At 43.5% G+C, this 20765-nt stretch overlaps 2 protein-coding genes across 2 annotated transcripts; both read left to right on the forward strand.

The window, feature by feature from the left end:
* The first annotated feature begins 847 nt into the window (after window positions 1–847).
* Window positions 848–10578, forward strand: LOC141800575 (mothers against decapentaplegic homolog 4-like). Its single transcript, XM_074683188.1, has 11 exons — window positions 848–1013; window positions 1547–1813; window positions 6657–6834; window positions 6958–7086; window positions 7160–7396; window positions 8669–8788; window positions 8866–8919; window positions 9011–9194; window positions 9279–9447; window positions 9600–9738; window positions 9953–10578. The coding sequence occupies exons 2-11, from the start codon at window positions 1568–1570 to the stop codon at window positions 10156–10158; spliced, it is 1662 nt and encodes a 553-aa protein (XP_074539289.1). The 5' UTR covers window positions 848–1013; window positions 1547–1567; the 3' UTR covers window positions 10159–10578.
* A 1284-nt stretch (window positions 10579–11862) lies between these two features.
* LOC141800576 (acidic leucine-rich nuclear phosphoprotein 32 family member E-like) lies at window positions 11863–19878 on the forward strand. Its single transcript, XM_074683189.1, has 7 exons — window positions 11863–12093; window positions 14496–14645; window positions 14737–14859; window positions 15791–15944; window positions 16031–16167; window positions 16246–16312; window positions 18820–19878. The coding sequence occupies exons 1-7, from the start codon at window positions 12028–12030 to the stop codon at window positions 18897–18899; spliced, it is 777 nt and encodes a 258-aa protein (XP_074539290.1). The 5' UTR covers window positions 11863–12027; the 3' UTR covers window positions 18900–19878.
* The last annotated feature ends 887 nt before the right edge of the window (window positions 19879–20765 follow it).

Consider the following 20765-nt stretch of genomic DNA (forward strand, 5'->3'; position numbering starts at 1 on the left):
TATATTTTATTTATTTTTATTTTATCTTTTTTTTTTTAATTAAGGCCCAGGTCTCCCTTTTGTTACCTGGTTAAAATTGTCTTCCGTATTTGTTACATTTTTTTATGTACTAAGTGTTTTATCAGAAGCAGTTTTCAGTTAGATTTTTACGATGCGAGTAGGTGTAAACTTACCCAAGTTTTTGTTTGACAGAAGTAATGTTTAAAACTATCTAATCACTGCCAATAAGATGTCTTGGGAGAGTTATGTAGGTTATTATTCATAAATATCGTTTAACACAAAGCTAAATGCTGTCGTTACCACGAGATGGAGCCAAAGTATGACCTGCCAATCACCCGGTAACCAGGGGCAACACCTCACTGTCGTACGCGCGCACCAACTCAGACACTGAACCAGGCCACGAGCACAAACTTTTTGACAGGGGTCAAGAAAGGAGCGGGAGAGGCGTTTCCGGTCAGGAACTTCACAATAAAAGTCAGGTCAGAAAGTTTGAAGAGCTTTATGGTTGTGTTTCCTCTGAGCCACGTTGATTTATTTTACACATTCAGAGTTTGTTTAAGTGATTTTAGAAACACAAAACAACAAAATTTAGTAATGACTAACATAGTTTCCTGTGTTGGTTTGATAGACTCTGACCTTTTAACGATTTAAAGTCATGTTTATGATAAAATCCGTGTGTGTGAGAGGTGTATGGTGTGTGTAAGCGGCTCATAACATTATTCTCAGTCAGTGACAGATGCTCCACCTCTCTACTACAGCTGCTCTTATTTTCATAGAGTCCAGCAGCGGCCTGACTTCCTGTTATGTCTGGCTGTCTGCTGAGCATGACACAGCCCCCCTCCTCCTCCTCCTCCTGCTGACTCTCAGTGAGTGTGCAGACAGTCTGTGTCTGGATCAGACGGAGGACACACACACACACACACACACTCTTTCACACACACACCGACAGACAGACAGCCGGTTCCACCGACACGAGCAGAGGACCACAGCCGAGCGGAGAGCACCAGGACCGGGTAAGTGGAGCTGACTCAGCCCGCTGAGGGTTCACTATGTCCGGATCATACCTGACAACTGTTGATGCTGCTGTGATCCGCGCGCGCGTGAGTGTGTTAATTGATGGTTTTGATGATCATTTCTATGACATCACTACATATAGAGATATGACGTCACACAATTTGAATGTGTTTTTTGATTTATGATTTGATCAGTTAGTGTCATGTAAAGAGTTACCAGTGTGTGTGTGTGTGTGTGTGTGGGTGTGTGTGTGTGTGTGTGTGTGTGTGTGTGTGTGTGTGATGTAACTCAGTGAAACGGGCTGATGGAGATCTGATCTCTGACCAGTCATTAATACTCTGACGATGTTAGTGATAGCAAGATCCTCTCAGGTGTTATATGACGTCATGTACAGGTGTTTGTGATCTGGTTAGTCACATGATGTGTGTGATTTGTCTCTTATCTGTTTATGTCCTCGGGCTGTGGTCATCAGGTGAAAGCTGCTTCAGTTTAGTGAGTTTATTCTAAGTGTGTTTGGTTCTTTGAACCCCAGGTGTCCTCTCCTCAGGTGAGCATGTCAGTGCTGGCCCCACCCCCCAGCAGCAGCTCTGACGCCTGCCTCAGCATCGTCCACAGCCTGATGTGTCATCGGCAGGGCGCAGAGAATGAGGGCTTCGCCAAGAGGGCGATCGAGAGCCTGGTGAAGAAGCTGAAGGAGAAGAAGGACGAGCTGGACTCGCTCATCACCGCCGTCACCACCAACGGCGTCCATCCGAGCAAGTGTGTGACCATCCAGAGGACACTGGACGGGCGGCTGCAGGTACAGCTGCTGCCCACACAGCACATACAAAACACATGCTAACACATCTAAAACATACTAACTCATATTAACACATGCTAACACTTGGCAACTCATGCTAACACATATTAACACTTACTACCACATACTAACACATAATATAACATAATAACACAGGCTCAAACATGCTAACTCATATTAACACATACTTATTCACACTAACACATGCTAACAGATACTAAACACATTCTGACACATGCTAACAGAAAAGTTATACTTTGTTTAGCTTTAACATTCTGTTGAGGTGTTCAGATGACAGCTCCACCTGCTGTTTCTCCTTTCCTCACTACAAATAGACCATCTCATATGATATATTTAATATCCCTAATGTAGTGAAATGTAGTTTTTCTACCAGAACATGTGATGCAGAAAATGATGCTTGAGTTAATTCAAAAATGCTGCCATCATACATTCTCTCCTACAGAGGGCGCTCTGAAGCCTTTAGTAACACAGTGCAAATAAAACTTCGACATAGTCTATGACGTCACTTGTCTGTTTGTGAAACAGCTTTGAATTAAATGTGCAGCGTTATACTTTAAGAAGTAAACATGAAGCTCTGTTAGCATCTGTGATGGGGCTGCGCCTGGATGCTTTGCTCAGACTCAGAGTCCTTCACTGATATTTGTTCAGTTTGACACAAAGCTGTCTGAAGACATTAGCAGAGTTTTATTTATGACAATTTAAAGCAGAGAAAGGCTGTTTTTTTATTCAGATGTTACAGACTGCAGCTGGTAAATGTGTTCGGGCGAAGTGAAAGCAGAGGATGAAGATGAGGACTCATAAAGATGCTACTGATGTCTTCATTAAGAAGGCTAACACCACACCTTAGCTTTTTTATATCACACCTACTTTTTGTTAATTAGAAAATTAAGTTTCCAGTTATCTATCTATCTATCTATCTATCTATCTATCTATCTATCTATCTATCTATCTATCTATCTATCTATCTATCTATCTATCTATCTATCTATCCATCTATCTATCTATCTATCTATCTACGGCTCATATCCTCATCCTCCTGGATCGTTTTATCTGAACTCTCCAGTCTCAGGCACAGGTTCAGGTGTCTATTTAAACGTACAGCAGTGTGTGTGTGTGTGTGTGTGTGTGTGTGTGTGTGTGTGTGTGTGTGTGTGTGAGCAGCAGACTGGGTGTGTCCCTCTCTGTCACTCAGTAATTATCAGACTGCAGGATGTAAACATGGATCCTCTGAAGGAGTCTCAGTCTGTGCTCGTGGAGGACCTGCAGGACCTTTTCATGGACTGGACCCCCTACACAGACCCCACAGAGTCCTCAGACACACCTGGAACATTTTCAAGGACCATAAAAAGCATCCCAAGGACTTTAAAGACACGCTCAGATCTAAACAGGAGGTCACTGGATCTTGGATCTTGGATGGATCTTGTTTTTCTTTATCAGACTGTTTTTAACGGCAGTTTGAGATCCAAAAATCCTTCATCCTGGACTTTTTTAATGGAACAGTTTTTCCTCTCTTCCCCGATTCAGTACCCTGGTCTTAGTCTGGTGTCCTCTTGAGCTCTCAGGATTCCTCAGGCTCGTCTCTGACATCGTGACACAAACACTGAACAGATTCCTGTCAGTCCACGCGTTCCTGCTCTGGTCAGTCCTGCAGAGGTCACACAGCTTTAGCTCCTGGTCTCTGGGTCTTCTTGAGTCCAGTTTGAGCTCCTGAAGAGCCTGATTCATTGATTAAACATTTAAAGACCTGAGCTGTAGGGATGGGTACCTTTCACATTTGAAACTATACAATACTGATACCCGGTACCTGGTAATCGGTACTGATACTCAACGGTACCAATTTTCTGTGCTTTCTTGTGCGTATGTGGTAAAGAATATAAATTTGTTTAATTTTTTTTTTTTTCAATCTAAAAATTTTAGTCTTCAATGTATAACCTTACAATGCTGTGTTCATATCCAGCATGGAAAATTTCCCACTCTTCCACTCCCTCATAGTCACAAGGATGCATTCAGGTAACTAAACATGGTACCTTTTGACTTTACGTGAATCGGTACCCGGTACTTTTGACAGAATTTGGTCGGTACCTTAAAAAGTACCCAATTTACTTAACCCATCCCTACTGAGCTGGGGGTTGTACCCAAGCGGCAACCTCTGGTCTGAGAATAGACATTGAGAGACAATGCTGAAGTGCTAAAATCTGCTGTTTCTCAAGTGTCCACTTGAGGCTGGCTCCGGAAATAGCGGAAGTCACATACACACCAAGCCAAAAAAAGCTGTTTTCAAAGCAGAAATTAACCTATTTACAGCCTGGTTCAGAAAACGTCTCCTGTCTGAGTCGCTAATTTTACTACCGGTACATTTTTTTCTAACTCGGCCGTTCAGAGGATAACAAGATCGCGAGCTCCCCCAATAAGAGGCACAGCTGAGGGTCACGTGACAGCTGACGCCCATGGCTGTAGGTGAAGCCCTTGCCACTACCAATATGGCCGCTATAGCCGATCTGCTTCATTTTCCGTTTCAGTAACAGACGGGTGACGTCAGCGAGACTACGTCCATGTTTTATACAGTCTATGGCTGTACTGAAGTGGACCTGGGTTGTGATTGGTCCTGGGTTCAGTATAAAGCAGATCTGATACATGGATTGGGCCTCTGTCGTTGATACTTGATCTGGCTTTTTGAGTCAGTATGGGACTGCTACCTAAGACCTCATACTGGGGACCTGGTTTTTGGATCATATCAAAGCAAATAAAAGGAACTCTGTCAAACACAAACCCCCATCAGTCCTTAGGTCCTGTTCTTCTGGTACCAAAAACCAGTGAAGTATCTGAACCATTAGAGCCCCTCCAACAGAACAGGAACCTTTTCTGGCTCCTTTGGAGATCCTGCTGGATCTGTCTGCATCCTGAAACCTCTTCAGATTCTCCACAGACCTGAGACAACACCTGCATAGACGGAAACACCTAAAGGTGTACGGGTCACTTCTTTGGACTTCAAAACACCTTAGACCAGCTTGCTAACCCTTTCGTCTCTTCTGTTTTGAGGAAATGTTTTTAGGTTCCTGTATTTAGGTTCCTTTACAGCAGGAACTTGTAAGAACTGTTGGATTGTGTATCTGGTTTTGAGGAAATACCCCTGACCTGGACCTTCCATGACGAGCACTGGACACAATCCTTCACCCCGGGACCTACACAAACCTTTAAAGACTTTGAAGAACTTTTGAATCCCCTTTTACATCCCTTGAACCCCTCCTTCTGTGACCCTCAGACCTCTAAGGGGGTCCAGCAGCTCCCATCACAACCTCCTGATCCTCACCAGGACTTCTTGCAGCCTTTCTATGGATTTCAGGAGCCCTCTGAGGGACCTTCAGACACCAAAACAGAAGAGAAGAGAGGAGAACAGATCACATCAAGCAGACTGGAGGAGGAGGAGGAGGAGGAGGAGGAGGAGGAGGAGGAAGGGCAGGCTGCTTGTTTTGTCTGAAACACAGGAAAGGGGCTGGGTTAACTTAAGCCAGACAGAGAGTGTGTGTGTGTGTGCGTGTGTGTAAGAGAGAGACAGACGGGAATGTGTACACGTCTGGAGTTTGTGGATCTCATACCACAGAGTCTCCACACTGTAAAAAACACCGCGCTCAGATCTGAGACGACCACGGCTCTTTCTCCTGAGGAACTGCTCTACGCTCAAACTCTGGATGTTATTAACTCAGAAAACCAGCACTGCTCCTTTAAAGTTTAAAGTAGCACAGTTACACAGAGCGGTGTGTTAGTAGAAAGGCAGAGTGGGAACAACTTTTTCTCATACCTCTAGTGGCCACTCCAGGAACTGCAGTTTACAACACATAAATCCAGAGGAAGTTGTTTGGATTTCTGTTTCTTTTCTCTTTTTTAAATCATCACTTCTTTAAAACTTGATAAAATAACTGAGCTAGCTTTAAAATGTATCCATGTGACGTGACAGCATCCGTCCACTATAATCTACGTACTCAACCTTTAATACCTCCTGCTGAGCAGTCAGTGACCAGACGTAATGAAGAGAGTCACAGCCAAACAAGAGTTACTACACACATGACATGTGACTTCAGGTGGCCAATCAGCTCGTTATGCTCATCCTCAAGCGTCCAATCAGGAGCTCTGTAAACAGGAAGTGACTGCAACATCACAGGCTAGCATCAAGTACGCTGTACACACAGTGTCATGACACACATAGACACACACACATACGCACAGCAGAGTGTGTTCTGTGAGCACAGTTGAAGGGCAGGGATAAGACTGCAGACAAAACACACACACACACACACACACACACACACACACACACTCACACACTTGGCTCTTACTGCGGGACATGAGGTCACGCACGGCGGCGTGATGATGAGACACTCATCAGATTTGTTCCTCATATAGAGAATGTGAGCGTGGCTGGCTGACTTAATACACACACACACACACATACACACACACACACACACTCAAAAACACACACTGTGTTTTTTTACAGTGTGCAGGAGTCAAACACACACGTGAGGTCAGACATGATGTCATGGTCGTGGTTTGGCGAGTCAACCCTGCATCACCTGGTGTGCACACACACACACACACACACACACACACACACACACACACACACACACACACACACACACACACACACACACACACAGGCTGTTTCTGTGGTAACCTCCTGCTGAGAGTGACTCAGTTTGTTCTGAGTTTATTTTAAACTGAGGAGCCTGTCTCACAACCTGCCCGCCTGTCTGTTAGTCCTTTACCTCACAGCCTGTCTGACTCTCACCTGTCTGACTCTCACCTGTCTGTCTGTCCGCAGGTGGCGGGTCGTAAAGGTTTCCCTCATGTGATCTACGCCCGTCTGTGGCGTTGGCCCGACCTCCATAAGAACGAACTCAAACATGTAAAGTTCTGTCAGTTCGCCTTCGACCTCAAGTACGACAGCGTGTGTGTCAACCCGTACCACTACGAGAGGGTCGCCACCCCCGCCACTGGAGGTCACACACACACACACACACACACACACACACACACACACACAAAGTCATGGCTACTTGCAGTGATTTCCACTACAGAGTCAGTGAGGTTGATCCTTATCTGGTCCACCTGTCTTCTTTCAGGTCCTCACTCTGTGATAAAGGAGGAGTTCATGCAGGACTGTCTGCAGCTGGACCTGCCCCCCCACACCGACCCCTACAACCAGCCCCGTCCTGTCAGCATGTATCCCAGCATGCCCCTGTCTCCCCCAGGTCAGATAATGCTCTCACCTGTGATCTCACCTGTGTGTGTCAGTCAGGTGAACCTGTGCCGTCCTTCCTGCAGGTAGCAGCTCCATGCAGACTGCAGCTCTGCCAGTAGGGGGTGCCGGAGGCTGCAGAGTAGGGGGAGGAGTCAGCAGCGAGGGCCCCGGCCTCCTACAGATCGCTCCACCTCAGAACCACGGGGGCCACGCCTCTCCACCTCATGCAAACCCTCCTCACACCCCCCAGCCCCCTCACCCACCAACTCCTACCTCCCCCCACCCACACAGCCCTGAGTACAGCAGCCCCCCCAGGACAGGTACTGTACCTCAGCAGTGGACTTAAGGTCACCTGAAGATCACCTGACCATAGGCCTGTCACGATAACAAATTTTGCCAGACGATAATTTTCCAAAATATTATTGCCGATAAACGATATTATTGTCAATATTATTTTGATTATTTTTCATTTTTTCATTGATGTAATTATGATAAATAGGATAATAAAGTGAGTACACCATATCAAAAGCAAGAAACTTTAATTTCTTAAGAGTATTTAACTGTAATTAAAAGGTCAGGATCTTTTAAATAAAATAAATTAAACAAAAAATCTAATGAATTTAACAAACGAGAAAGAGAAAAAAATACAATGAAAATGAAATGGGCTCTTTTTTAGAAAAAAATACATGTCAATGAAAATAATTAATACTAAACAAAGCAATAAAACAAAGACCCTGCCTCTAAAGAAAAAACAAAACTCAAAAAAAAAAACCCCAACAATAAAAACTGTAGACTAAATAAAAGGGAGTTTATACAGTTCCTGAATTGTTTGTAACATGTCCTTTTTCCCAGTCAATCCGTACCGTCTGTCAAACATTTTTAACATTTCTGGCTTTCAACCGTATTGAAGGGCTGCATTTCTTTGGCAATGTATCTGTCTTTGAGCGCCACCATTTGGCGCTTTTATTTCTATTTACTTTGCCGACCAAAAGCCTCAGTAAGAGCGGATTGTCAAAGAACAAGGCTCCGCTGCACCTCCCCTTCTTCTTCTTCGTCGCCACTATTTTCAAACAAATGCAACATATCAGCTCGTTGGTGTTCATGAGCTCAACCTTTGTTCATTCTGATAAAAAACAAAATATTCCCACACTGGGACTGTGGCAGGCGGCTTAAGAACCGTATCTTTGGTGCCATCACTCATATTAGCGTGTGTTTCCTCCTTACCCCTCAGGACGCTCGCTTCAGCTCTCTACGTGTGTACGCACGAGCAGCCCCGTCTTCACCCCAAAGATCGCATTTTTGACAGATGCTCACTCCGCTATAAATCCGCTAAATCCGCTATAGAACCTATGCACCCCGATGTTAGGAAAGATAGACGTAGTGAGCCATCTTCTCATTCAGCCTCTTTGGTCGAAAGAGAGGAGGAAAACAAACATGCATTTGTCAGTTTATCGAGGCTGGCAAACTTACAGAGGATGTTTTTATTTATCGTTCGGTTATTCAATTTATTGATTATCGTGACAGGCCCACCTGACCAGATAAACGCTAGCATGATAGCAGTGACAGCAGTGATGGTTTCTGTCTCCCTACAGCCACCTGGCCAGGTAACAGCCCCTCCTACAGCCCTGCAGGACCTCATCACAGTGGGCGGAGCCACCACTCTCAGCCGCTACATCATCATCAACACCACCACGCCCCCAACACTCACTTCTGTATGACACCATGTGACATTCAGGTATTGAAGTCATGCTGTGTGGTCGAGCGTCTCACTGAGTCTTCTTTCCTGCAGGGTCACAGCACCACAGCACCGCGCCGTACCCTCAGCCCGTGTCCAACCACCCAGGTACCCCAGCTGTTCCTCCATGACCTGATGTGGTCTACTTCCTCAGCTGGACTCTTGTAGATTGTTTCACACTGTCTCTTCTGTTCGTCAGGTCCAGAGTTCTGGTGCTCCATCTCGTACTTTGAGTTGGACGTTCAGGTCGGCGAGATGTTCAAGGTACAATCCAGCTGTCCTCAGGTGACGGTGGACGGTTACGTGGATCCTTCAGGAGGAGACAGGTTCTGTTTGGGACAGCTGAGTAACGTCCATCGAACCGCCACCAGCCACCGGGCAAGGTCTGAGCAGTCAGAGCGTCGTCGCCTTCCTTCGTCTCTGTAATTCAGCTCTGAGTCCTCATTCATCTTTGTCTTGCTCTGCAGGCTCCATATTGGTCGGGGGGTTCAGCTGGAGTGTCGGGGGGAGGGGGACATTTGGATGCGTTGCCTAAGTGACCACTCAGTGTTCGTCCAGAGCTTTTACCTGGACCGTGAAGCAGGTCGAGCTCCAGGAGACGGTGTTCATAAGATTTACCCAGGAGCTTACATCAAGGTGAGTCGATTCGCAGACGATTCTCTGATGTCTGTTTGTTCACCCAAAACTGAGCTGTTTTTAAACTTTTTGGAGACAGACTCCAGTGGACACTCAGGGAACTGCAGTTTCTTGGGGCTACCTCACTACCTTTCACCTGTGTGTCTCTGTAGGTGTTTGACCTGAGGCAGTGCCACCGACAGATGCAGCAGCAGGCGGCAGCAGCTCAGGCAGCAGTTGTGACTCAGGCGGCTGCTGTTGTTGGCGCAATACCTGGACCAAACAGCGTTGGAGGGATCGCTCCAGCTGTCAGTGAGTATTCCTCTGCCCGTGTCTCAGATACAGGTGTGACTTCCACTTTGTATCAGTATGACAACATTCAGGGAACACAGTGCCCCCTGCTGGGCTGATACCTGTAGTACGACTATCTGTATGAATTACATACATTTTGGAAATTATATACCAGTTCAACATTAATAGATCTTTTAAGAAACAATCCATGTCATGTGACTTTCTGTCTCTCCAGGTGTGTGCTCACCTGCAGGTCTAGGCGTGGACGACCTGCGCAGGTTGTGCATCATCCGTCTGAGCTTCGTTAAAGGCTGGGGCTGCGATTACCCACGTCAGAGCATCAAGGACACCCCCTGCTGGCTGGAGGTTCACCTGCACCGAGCCCTGCAGCTGCTGGACCAGGTGCTGCACACACTGCCGCCCCGGGAACACACACTCTGACCCTCTCCGACAGGTGTGTGAGAAATCTCTGCAAGGTGGGAGGGGCTTAACTGACAGGTTGGGCAGTCACCTGAACTCTTTTACTTGACATCACCTCATTCATAAGCTCCGCCTACTCCGTCCTCACTCACACAGGTGAATATAATATAAAACTGCAGCTTGTTGGTCACTTTAGAAATGCTTCAGACAATCAGCCAATCACAGCTTTCCATCCATTCTTCAGGCTTTAACAGTCACACAATCAGCTTTACACCTCTTAATTATTTATTTTCATTAATTATCAACCAAAGACCCATTTCTCTACCTGATGACATCATTTCCTGTTTGTTTTCCTAGCCTCTAATCTCTGCTGTTTATTTTTTCTTTTCACTTTTAATTTTTTTCATCATATTATATATTTCAAAATGCTTTTATACTGAAAGGGTCTATCTACAGCTGTATGAGCTACAGTTTCTTCAAAATAAAACTTTTATGATACACCAGGAGTCACTTTATTCTTCTGTAATTATTTCCTGTGGTTTATTTGTCTGTCATGTTTATTTTTGTGAAAGACAGATACAGAGATCTCATTGTATATAAATATTTTTATGCATCTTTAATTTCTTACCTTTCAGGGCAGTCATCAAAAAAACACTGAAAACATAAAAGTTTGACTTAAGTTGTTTCATAAGCAATCTGACTTTATTTTGTGAATTAATTTTGTTAAATAATTAGCATAACATGAAAACGCCTACCTGCTGTTTGGTCTGATCGCCACTAGGGGCAACAGTGAGCAGGAATTCTTATATCACAGGTGTGTGTCACATATGCATGTAAACAATATCTTTTAAGACATCCTTCATTTCTTTTAACTCATTTTGTCTATAACATTTTGAGAAGATAAACAAGTTTTTTCTAATTTTGACTTTTATTGTGAACTGGATACATGGTGTCTACTCTACGGTTTAAGGGTTTGATCAATTTACAAAAACCCTGTCCTGAAGTTTCGAAAGTTGTATGTATAAATCCCACAAGAGAAGTGCAGCTTTAGGATAAAAACCTGTTTTTGTGCTTCTGTTGAAACTTTATCCACAGGTTCCTCTTCATATTCTAAAAGACTGATTCTGTAAATTATAAGCCATGTTTGATGGTAGTTAACCAAATTACAAAGGAGCTGAGCACATGTGGTATCAAATGATTGAGTTAAAAAGATCTGGATCTGTTAAACATGGCATACTTTTGAAAGTGCTTAAATACATACTGTTATTCTCATTAATTCTAGCAACCGTCCACTTGTTTTTCACCAAAAAAGTCAAAATCAATAGTTTCTCTAACGGCCTGGTTAAGAAGAATGATTTTCAGTGTGTAAATATATTATTGTTTCTTAAATTTCGGAGCAGAATAATAGGATTTTTTTTTTTCAAATCTGGAGTGATTAGATTACATGTACAGTATGAGTAACTGTTTTGTTGTTGCTCTCAAAACTTTGGGTATGAAATAAAATATGGCGCCAGTAGGAACAAAGAGGAGGAGAGCCTGCAGTTTAAATGTTTCAGACCAGCCTTCTGATTGGTTGCAACATTGTACCGCCTTCCAAATTCAGACCAATCGATGTGAAGAATCCTGCATAATGATATCCTGGAGGTGTGGCTACGTGAGTGGCTGAGTAAACATCCAATAGGAAGTCGTGTTTGAAGAAAATATGAATATTGATCAGAAAATGGGCGTGGTTGTGCTGTGGAGGTCGGGCGCGAGCGAACATGGAGGTTTAGTGATCGTGTAGCTGATGGTGAAGGAAGCCGACCGGAGAGCGCGCCGCACTGACCCGTGTTTTATTTTCAGTTTTCCTTTGTTACACTTTGTTTTTCACTTCTCTGCCCGGACTCAGATATGGAGATGGAGATGGAGATGAAGAAGAGGGTCAGCCTGGAGCTGAGGGACAGAAACCCCGCTGAGGTGTGTGACTACAACTCTTTGACTAATATTTATTAATTTGCAGGAGAAACGGGTGAAGAAGGATGCGACCTCGAGCGATGTGACGATGCTGAAAAGACTCAGCCCGAGCGGACGTCGAGTTTTCTATCTTCAGTCTGTAAAACGATCCGTTCCGACATTTTGACCCAGAAAACAGCCTCCTTTCCAACATGGAGCCAACATGGAGGAGCTCAGCGGGCCGGTGCGGGAGGAGTGTCCGCGTGCAGGCTCTCTCTCGCGCGCAGAGTTCTCGCCTGCTTGTGGAGACTCCCCGGAGCCTCCCCCAGCTAGCTCACGAGCTAACAGGCTAACCTGGAGCGCGCCCAGCCCTCATGACCGCCCGGTGGTTAGGATTATCCAACTGAGGGTCGGAGCTAGGACTCGGTAGTACAGTTATAAAATGTTAGTGAGCCGGTTTAAACCCCCTCGAACTACATACGGCCGATCATTGTTCATTTTAACGTCAAAATGAACGCCTGGTGTGACAGAGTGAGTTACTCTTGATGTTGTAATCTGATGGCGCCTCAAAACGAAATCCTCTTCGAAAATCGTATTTAACCAGTTTAGCATCTTACAAGTCGGAACACTTCTCTGCCACAGCATCATGAACACGTTTACATAAGTATTCTGGTGCTTTTCAACAATTCGTCTCACACTTAATCCACCAGCAGCCCTTCATTTGGATGAAATAAAACTTTAAAGACCGAGTGTATCGTCTGTTCCCGCCCACTCCGCCGTGTTGTGATAGTTTCTTTGACGCGCGCATGGATAATTAACTGACTGTAACTTTGGCTGAGTTTTGGTGAGAGGAGGTGAAACACAGACTCGTACAAATCTCTGGGAATGCTTTGAGTTTTGTAATGATTCCTCTGAATGGAGACTGGCTTTTAGTCGCCTATCAGGGCTGTCTTCCTCCAATCCACCCCACAAACACACACACGCAGCTGTTTGTGTGTGTTTGTGCGTTTCTGTCACTCATCAGTGAGTGTTAATAGGGGGAGATATCTCACTCCAGTCTGGAGCAGTGGTCTTAAATTCTTTGAACAGGTTATTTATATTTTTTTTTATTGTAATTATTACTTTACAGGAGAATATGTTTAAATTAACGGATTTAGTCAATTTCGTTTTCTTAGTTTTCTTGCTATAACAAGCTAGTTTTGGCTGTTGTCTTGCAGGTTTATTACATTTTTCTTTGTATACTTTTAATGGGTCAAACCTATCATGTTTACGTAAAACAAAGCTAACCTTGCAGCCATTTGCTAATCAAATCAGTAGTTTGATCTCTGCCATTAGCTAGAAGACAGTGTGCCAACCTGCTTTATCCACCACTGTACACACATTTGAGATTAGTTAAGTCTATTTCTTATTTTGAAGAAAATATATATATATATATATATATATATATATATATATATATATATATATATATATATATATATATATATATATATTTGACTATGACCATAATCATTTATGGCTTCAGAAGAAAAATACAAACTTCTTTTCAGAAGAAAAATAGATAAAAACACCCAAAGAAACAAAAGCAGAGCGGTTGGTTCGTAGAGTCACATACATAGTGTTTAAAATTTGTCAAAACAATTAAAAATAATTATCAAAGCGTTTGAAGACATGGCTTTATTGTGGTTTTCTGAACTGGGCCTGGTCTTACGTGGTCCAGATTAACTGTGTGACTGCTGATACATCTTAGTGTAATATTTATTTTGTTCATTCGCATTTATTTTCTACATTAAATATGCTTTAGTGACTTAATTTGACCTTATCTTAAGTTCAGAGGGAACAACACAAACACCGCTTAGTTTGAACCCTCCCGTGTTGGCACCTGGGTGTTGTAGTCCAGGTTTTTCTAGTTTCTTTCTGTTGATCTGGTCTACTCTCTCATCGATGAAAGACAAACATTTAAAGGTGGGGATTAATATTTAAACCTGTCACCTCTATAAAACAAAAAAAAAAAAAGCTAAAATAAGTGTTTCTGATCTTTGTCCTCCACGGTTACAAAACAGAAACACTCAGACTGAAGTTACACATTGAACTGAACACACACCTGGTGGTGTGAAAGAAACCTGTTGTGGCAGATTGTTAAACTGCACGAGGCCTAGACACGGTGGGTTATACCTAAAGTTACTGTCAGTCTTTCAGATCAAAGAGTCATAGTTTCAGGATCTTATATCAATTTTTATGTAGATCTAAAATAATGAATACACAGCAGAAAAAAACACAAATATTTAATTTCATGGCACAAAAAAACTGGTTGTGAGACATGAAATGAATTTATAATCGCCATCTAGTGGACAAACTGCAGGATTACAGCAGGGTGTCTAAGGTCTTCCCTTCTGTAGTGATACACTGTTTTTAACTCTGTGCAGGTGGTGGAGCTGGTGGTGAATAACTGTCAGTCGGCTGACGGAGAGGTGGAGGGTCTGACAGACGCCTACACAGAGCTGGAGATCCTCAGCATGGTCAACGTCGGACTCAGCTCGCTCACCAAACTGCCCTCACTGCCCAAACTACGCAAGGTGCACCCCAGCTCTCCTGTTTCATCTAATACCCTAAGCCTGTCTTCTCTTGAAAACACACCCCGAGTAACTGTGTGTGTGTGTGTTTCAGCTGGAGGTGAGCGACAACATCATCGCTGGAGGTCTGGACAAGCTGGCAGAGAAATGTCCCAACCTGACGTACCTGAACTTGAGCGGGAACAAGATCAAGGAGATGAGCAGCGTCGAGGCTCTGGTAAGTCTGAGATCATCCCGCTGAGAAAAACACCTTCAAGTGATACTCTGGGATGGAACAAGTTGGGTCCTATCACAAGGTTTAGGGCAGAAATTACCCCTACAGCAGTGTTTTTGTGCAGCAGAAGCCCAGAGCGCTCACACCAAACACCCCCTCCCTGCTCCTCTGCTGGTTTCCTCTGCACTCAGACGGGGCCATATTTTACTTGACCAAAAACACAAATAAATGGACTCCCACCGAAAAAATCTGATATCGGTCTGCATTCACGCTTTATTTAGAGAATTTTCAGCGCGTTACTTTCACACAAAAACACTGCTAAATAAGGCTCTAGTTCTCATCGTGTTGTAAAATGGCGCTACCTCCGCTGCAGAGCCACAGCTGGCTACAAGGCGCTCAGAGCTTAGTGTATCAGTCCGCACGCGCGGCGTGCCAGATATAAACAAACGCAGGTAGTCTGCCAGGACGAAGAGACACGATGAGAACTAGAGCCTTATTTAGCGGTGTTTTTGTGTGAAAGTAACGCGCTGAAAATTCTCTGAATAAAGCGTAATGCAGACAGATATCAGATTTTTTTCGGTGGGAGTCCGTTTATTTGTGTTTTTGGTCAAGTAAAATATGGCCCCGTCTGAGTGCAGAGGAAACCGGCAGAGGAGCAGGGAGGGGGTGTTTGGTGCGAGCGCTCTGGGCTTCTGCTGCATAAAATCACTGCTGTAGGGGTAATTTCTGCCCTTAACCCTTGGATAGGACCCAACTTGTTCCATCCCGGAGTATCACTTTAATCCAGGTGATCTGAGCTTGATGTGTCAGGTCTGGATCCAACCAGGAACTTCAGCTCCATCTGTGCCAGTGGAGTCTGAATGAGAGGAAGAACACCTGTATTCAGACACCTGTTTGTCCTCTCTGACTCCGCCCCCTTGTGTGCGTCCTGCAGCAGAGCCTGAAGAACCTGAAGAGTCTGGACCTGTACAGCTGTGAGGTCTCCACGCTGGAGGACTACAGAGAGAACGTGTTCGAGCTGCTGCCTCAGCTCACCTACCTGGACGGATACGACCAGGAGGACAACGAGGTGCCGGACTCTGAGGCCGGTAAGAGACCCACGCTGCTGTTCACTCACGACCCTGAACGCCTCATCTGAAGCATCCTAACTGACCTCTATCTTCATCCCCTTCAGACGAGGATGATGATGAGGCAGGCCCCCATGGAGATGACGATGACGACGAGGATGAGGAGGACGAGGAAGATGAGGATGGCTCTGAGGGAGACGAGGATGAGGTTGGTCTGTCGTACCTGATGAAGGAGGGGATCCAGGTGAGTGTGCGGCACACAGACAGCTGCGAGACTGAAGGGCTTTTATTTTGAAGCTGACTTGTCTGTGCTTCCTGTCAGGACGAGGAAGACGATGGAGACTACGTCGAAGAAGAGGAGGAAGACGAGGAGGATGAAGAGGACGGAGGTTTGTGTTCAGAGAGAAATCTAAAGAGTCGTAAATTATTGGAGTTCAGAGTCGGTGAAGTGTGAGTGAAACTGGGGAAACATCCTGAATGTAGGTCACACCTGTGAGAAAGCCTGAGGCTCTGTCCCAGTTCTGTGAACTGAGCGCGCTCTGCGGCGCCCAAACTGTGGTGACGTTTTGTTTTTAGCGTGTGATTAACCCTACATTACACAAGCACACGACAAAGCAACAGTTCGCTTCCGCAGGGTGGCAGGGGCAATTCCAGTTACCATGAGAAGCAGTAGAAAGTGACAGTTAAGCGGTGTTTTGATAGCAGAGATCAAATAAATACGGTGTCTGCTGGAGTTGCCCGGGTATCTTGTACAACAAATGTATGTGTTTTTATTTCTGTGGAGCTTTTGAGGTAATTTGCTAACACTAGCTAGCCTGCTAACACTTGCTTTGGTGTTTAAAGTTGAGCGCCTCAGGTAAATCAGACTTTAAAAGTTAGTAATATCATGTGTTTCTACCTCTGATTTCAAAGCATAAAGTAAAAACGGGGCTACAAGAGATTTCTCTGAGAACCACTGATACACAACTCTGACAAGAGATTTCTGTTCTATTCATTAAACATGTTACACGTCTAGATTAAGTTTTTTTAAATGGCCAAGAGGTCTGCAGCACACGTCATAATAAATAAATAGGTACAGTGCAGTCATTGAAAGAACCAGTTAAACAATACTTTAAAAATAAAGTACAGGTTAAGTGCTGGAAGTGAGTCAAAACAACAAGGTCAGAAACACAGACACTGATCTGTAGTGTGTTTTTGATTTAGGATGGAGTGGAGGTGAATGGTACATTAGGAGTTGGGGAAAAAAAACCTAGCTCAATGCTAACATTCAGAGCAAAAGGCAAAATTTCAACTTTCTTTACTGAACACACAAACAAGTGTAATAGTCTTCCACATGAAATTCATTTTTAATCCATTCAACATGTTATATAGCCCTTTACCAAAAACACTTGGTGCTAGCTTGATTCTTACCTACATGAAAATTGCATTGATATGCTAGCGGTTAGCATACTTTGAAAAAACTTTGTTTTCCAGCAGAATATCAACTTTTATCACTGAATACACAAACAAGTGTTCATAACTCGTTCACAAGAGATTCATTTTTAGTCCATTCAGCATGTTATATCTCTCCTACAGCACACAGCAGTGGTTTGGAGACGGCTGAAAGAGCTGTCCTCTTGTCTTTGAAAGGACGCCTTTGCATGTTTACACGTTATCCCAGTGCGTAAAAAATCAGGCCACAATTAAAAACACTATACGGTAACCGGAAACAAACAAGCAATCTGATTTTTCCCGAGATAAACGTCATGTTTGCCTGTGCTTAACACTCCTGAAGGAGTTACAGTGACATCCTGGTTCACGGCGAGACATCAGAGTTTGACGCTTCGCCAAAACCTTTACTTCATAATAGCTGTTTAGCCTCATCTCACCTGGTTTAAAGGTTTCAGGAGCCACAGAACCTGCTTAATCTTCACAATAAAGACAACAAGGGGTATAAAATTCCAGTTGAAATCTGAAGTTTTTTGAATTTATGGATTAAACATGTGATATCTTTGAATGAAATTCCAAAAGCTTCACTTAAAAAATGTTATAAATTCCCCCTAATTCAGTAAATTTAAAAATTCCAAAAATTGCAAACATTTTAAAATGTAAAAATTGGGAAAATTTTGTAAAAAAAAAAAGTAATTGAATAAATTTTCAAAAAAAAAAAATTTATGAAACTTTTTAAATTAGCAAAAAGTGAAATTTCAGATATTTGGAAAAAATTAAAAAAAATCTCAAAAATACTTGAATTTAGAAAAAAATGCAAAAATGCCTTATATCTACTTAATTGAATTAATTAGCAAAAAAAATCAAGTTTTTTTAAGAATTTTTCAAATTGATTAGATTTATAGCTAATGTCTTGCCACATATCAAGCATGTACATGACAAGTTGTCAGTTAAATGAATCCATCTACATGGAACTAAAATCTGTATTTTCATCCAGATTTGTCTTGTTGTAGATTTAGTTATTTTACCAGGGCTGTAAAACTCAAGGTTAGCCAAGTCTTTATTACAATAATATTTTTTAAAGCTACAAGGAGCCATTTCAAAGGAGTAAAAGTTGAAGACAGTTGCCATAGACACACTGTTGAATGACAGGTCGGGACACAATGAAACTATAGCTGTTTCAGGCTGTCAGACCTTTGTCTTGAGAAATTTGGCAGCTAATTGAGCTTAACCAAAGTGTATTGTGGGAATTCTACTTAGAGAGGCTTAGCTGCAGTTTTACAGATTCAGATTTCAGAGGACAGCTGTGACCTGCAGTCAGTCAATGAAGATTTACCCGTCTCAAATTTTTTAAGGCGTTTTATTTTTTCTGAACTAGTGGAACTCTATGTTGAGAGTTTGAGGTATAAAGATCTTCTGGTGTTAATGTTTGTATTTTAATTTGAAACTCTCTCTGTCTTCCTGTCAGACGTGGACGGAGCCGACGTTCGGGGGGAGAAGAGAAAGAGAGACGCTGAGGACGATGGTGACGATGATGATGATGAATAATCAGGTCGTCTTCAAACACTGAAACACCTGAACCCCCTCTCACCTGCCCCCCTCCTCATCCTCCTCCTGCAGTGACCTCTGACCCCGTCGGCACACTGACCTCAGAGCTGCAAAGTGACACAGAGATCCTCAGGTGGGCTCAGGTAGACCGTCAGGCATTAAGAGAGCAGAGAGAGGTGTCAGCTCACCTGAGAGTGAGGGGATGGTGTGTCCGCTGACTGTAGGAGAACAAAAACTCACAGGCAGACCTACTTTAGGTGATGCTGTGTCTGATTGAGGTCAAAGGTCACAGAAGAAGTCAGTTTCAGTCTCTGAAGCTCTGATTTACCTGACGTCTTTAAACACACCGCTGCAGGTTTAAATCTGCTGCAGGTAGAATCTACTTCCTGTCGATACCAAAATAAAATCCTGATCAGAGTACATCTGATCTTTAACCTCTAGAGCCATGATCCAACACTACATTACCCATGAGCCTCAGCACCCCCTCAGGATCTCATTTTCCTGGTTCGTAGACCTCAAATAGTTTAAGCGATCTTCCTCTACATTGCTGACCCGTCTTTCAGGTCACATGTACTCTTACTGACTCCGCCCCCTCCTGGTTTCGTGTCAGAGGTTTGTTTCATGTTGCCGCTCTTTGCTGAATCATTGTGGGAGGAGCTTAAGCCTCAGAGCAGCTCTGTCACTTCTGACAGGTGTAGAAACAGCGACTCTTATCGCTGCGTCATGAGGCCACCTGCCTCTGATGACCCAGACATGCTTTGGCTCCGCCCCCTCACCTGTCACCTGTCAGTCTGCAGCTCTCAGTGTCAGTGTGGCTCCGTCTGGATCTAGACCTGGTCCTGGTCCTGATCCTGGTCTGTGTAAATAGTCGGTCTCTGTAGGTCTCTGTGCTGTCGTCTGTTTGAATCTTTAATTTTATTTTTTTATTCTCCTGTCTGAGTGCGGCTGTAACAGAGTTTTTCAATAAAATCAAAGCAAACCTCACAGAGAGAGTCTGCTGTCATCTATCAGCTGATCATCAACAAACAGGTCATCAATAATCAATAATCAATAACATCACACTAAAGGCCATCGCACACTGAGTCCGTTGTTTGGTCCGAAACTTATGCACCTTAAGAAATAAAATTCGACCCATTTTATGTCAATCATGTTTGCGTACTTGATCCGAAACTTTCGTCCGTCGTTATTTTTAACGGAACAGGTTCGATTTTTGGCGTTTTTCACATCTGCACAGTTCATTTCCTGGGTAGTTTGACTATTCAGAGACACTGTAGGCTACTTGCAACATATTTTCTCTACACATTTTGGTCGATGTTTAGATGAATGAAGACTGTGGCTGTGAATGTGGGCGCCTCACATACCTGAAACGTACTGACAGCCGCTGCTCAGGTGCTTGATGATTGCATTTTTCTCGGTTGTTGATTTTAGCAAATAATCCAAAACAAACCCATTGGAGACAGTGTGCAAGGTGTCTGTGCATAACGCTTTTCATTTTTTCTGATTATGGATCTGAAAAAAATGGATTTGATGTGCAAAGACCTTAAGATCTGTCACCACATACTCAACTCAACTCCAACTTTTTTTATAAAACACATTTTAAACAACCAAAGTTCAGATTAAAAAGCAGCACAAACAACAAGATACAATACTAAGTCACATAAAAACAGTCAAATAGAAAATAAAATAGAAAAAATTGATTATAATTAAGTTAAAATTATGCCAGGTGTCCATTCAATCTTGATTAATAACCAGTTTTCGGAGGAGATCTTAAAACTCCAACTGACCCCGCAGAGCTGATATGCCAGGCAAGGTTATAATAGTTTTGGATTTGTCATTATGGTTTAGTTTTAGTTAGTTTTGACATTT

Source organism: Halichoeres trimaculatus, unplaced genomic scaffold, assembly GCF_033239565.1.
Source record: "Halichoeres trimaculatus isolate MK-OKI-2021-1 unplaced genomic scaffold, fHalTri1.1 fHalTri1_scaffold_12, whole genome shotgun sequence".
NCBI classification, from domain to species: Eukaryota; Metazoa; Chordata; class Actinopteri; order Labriformes; family Labridae; genus Halichoeres; species Halichoeres trimaculatus.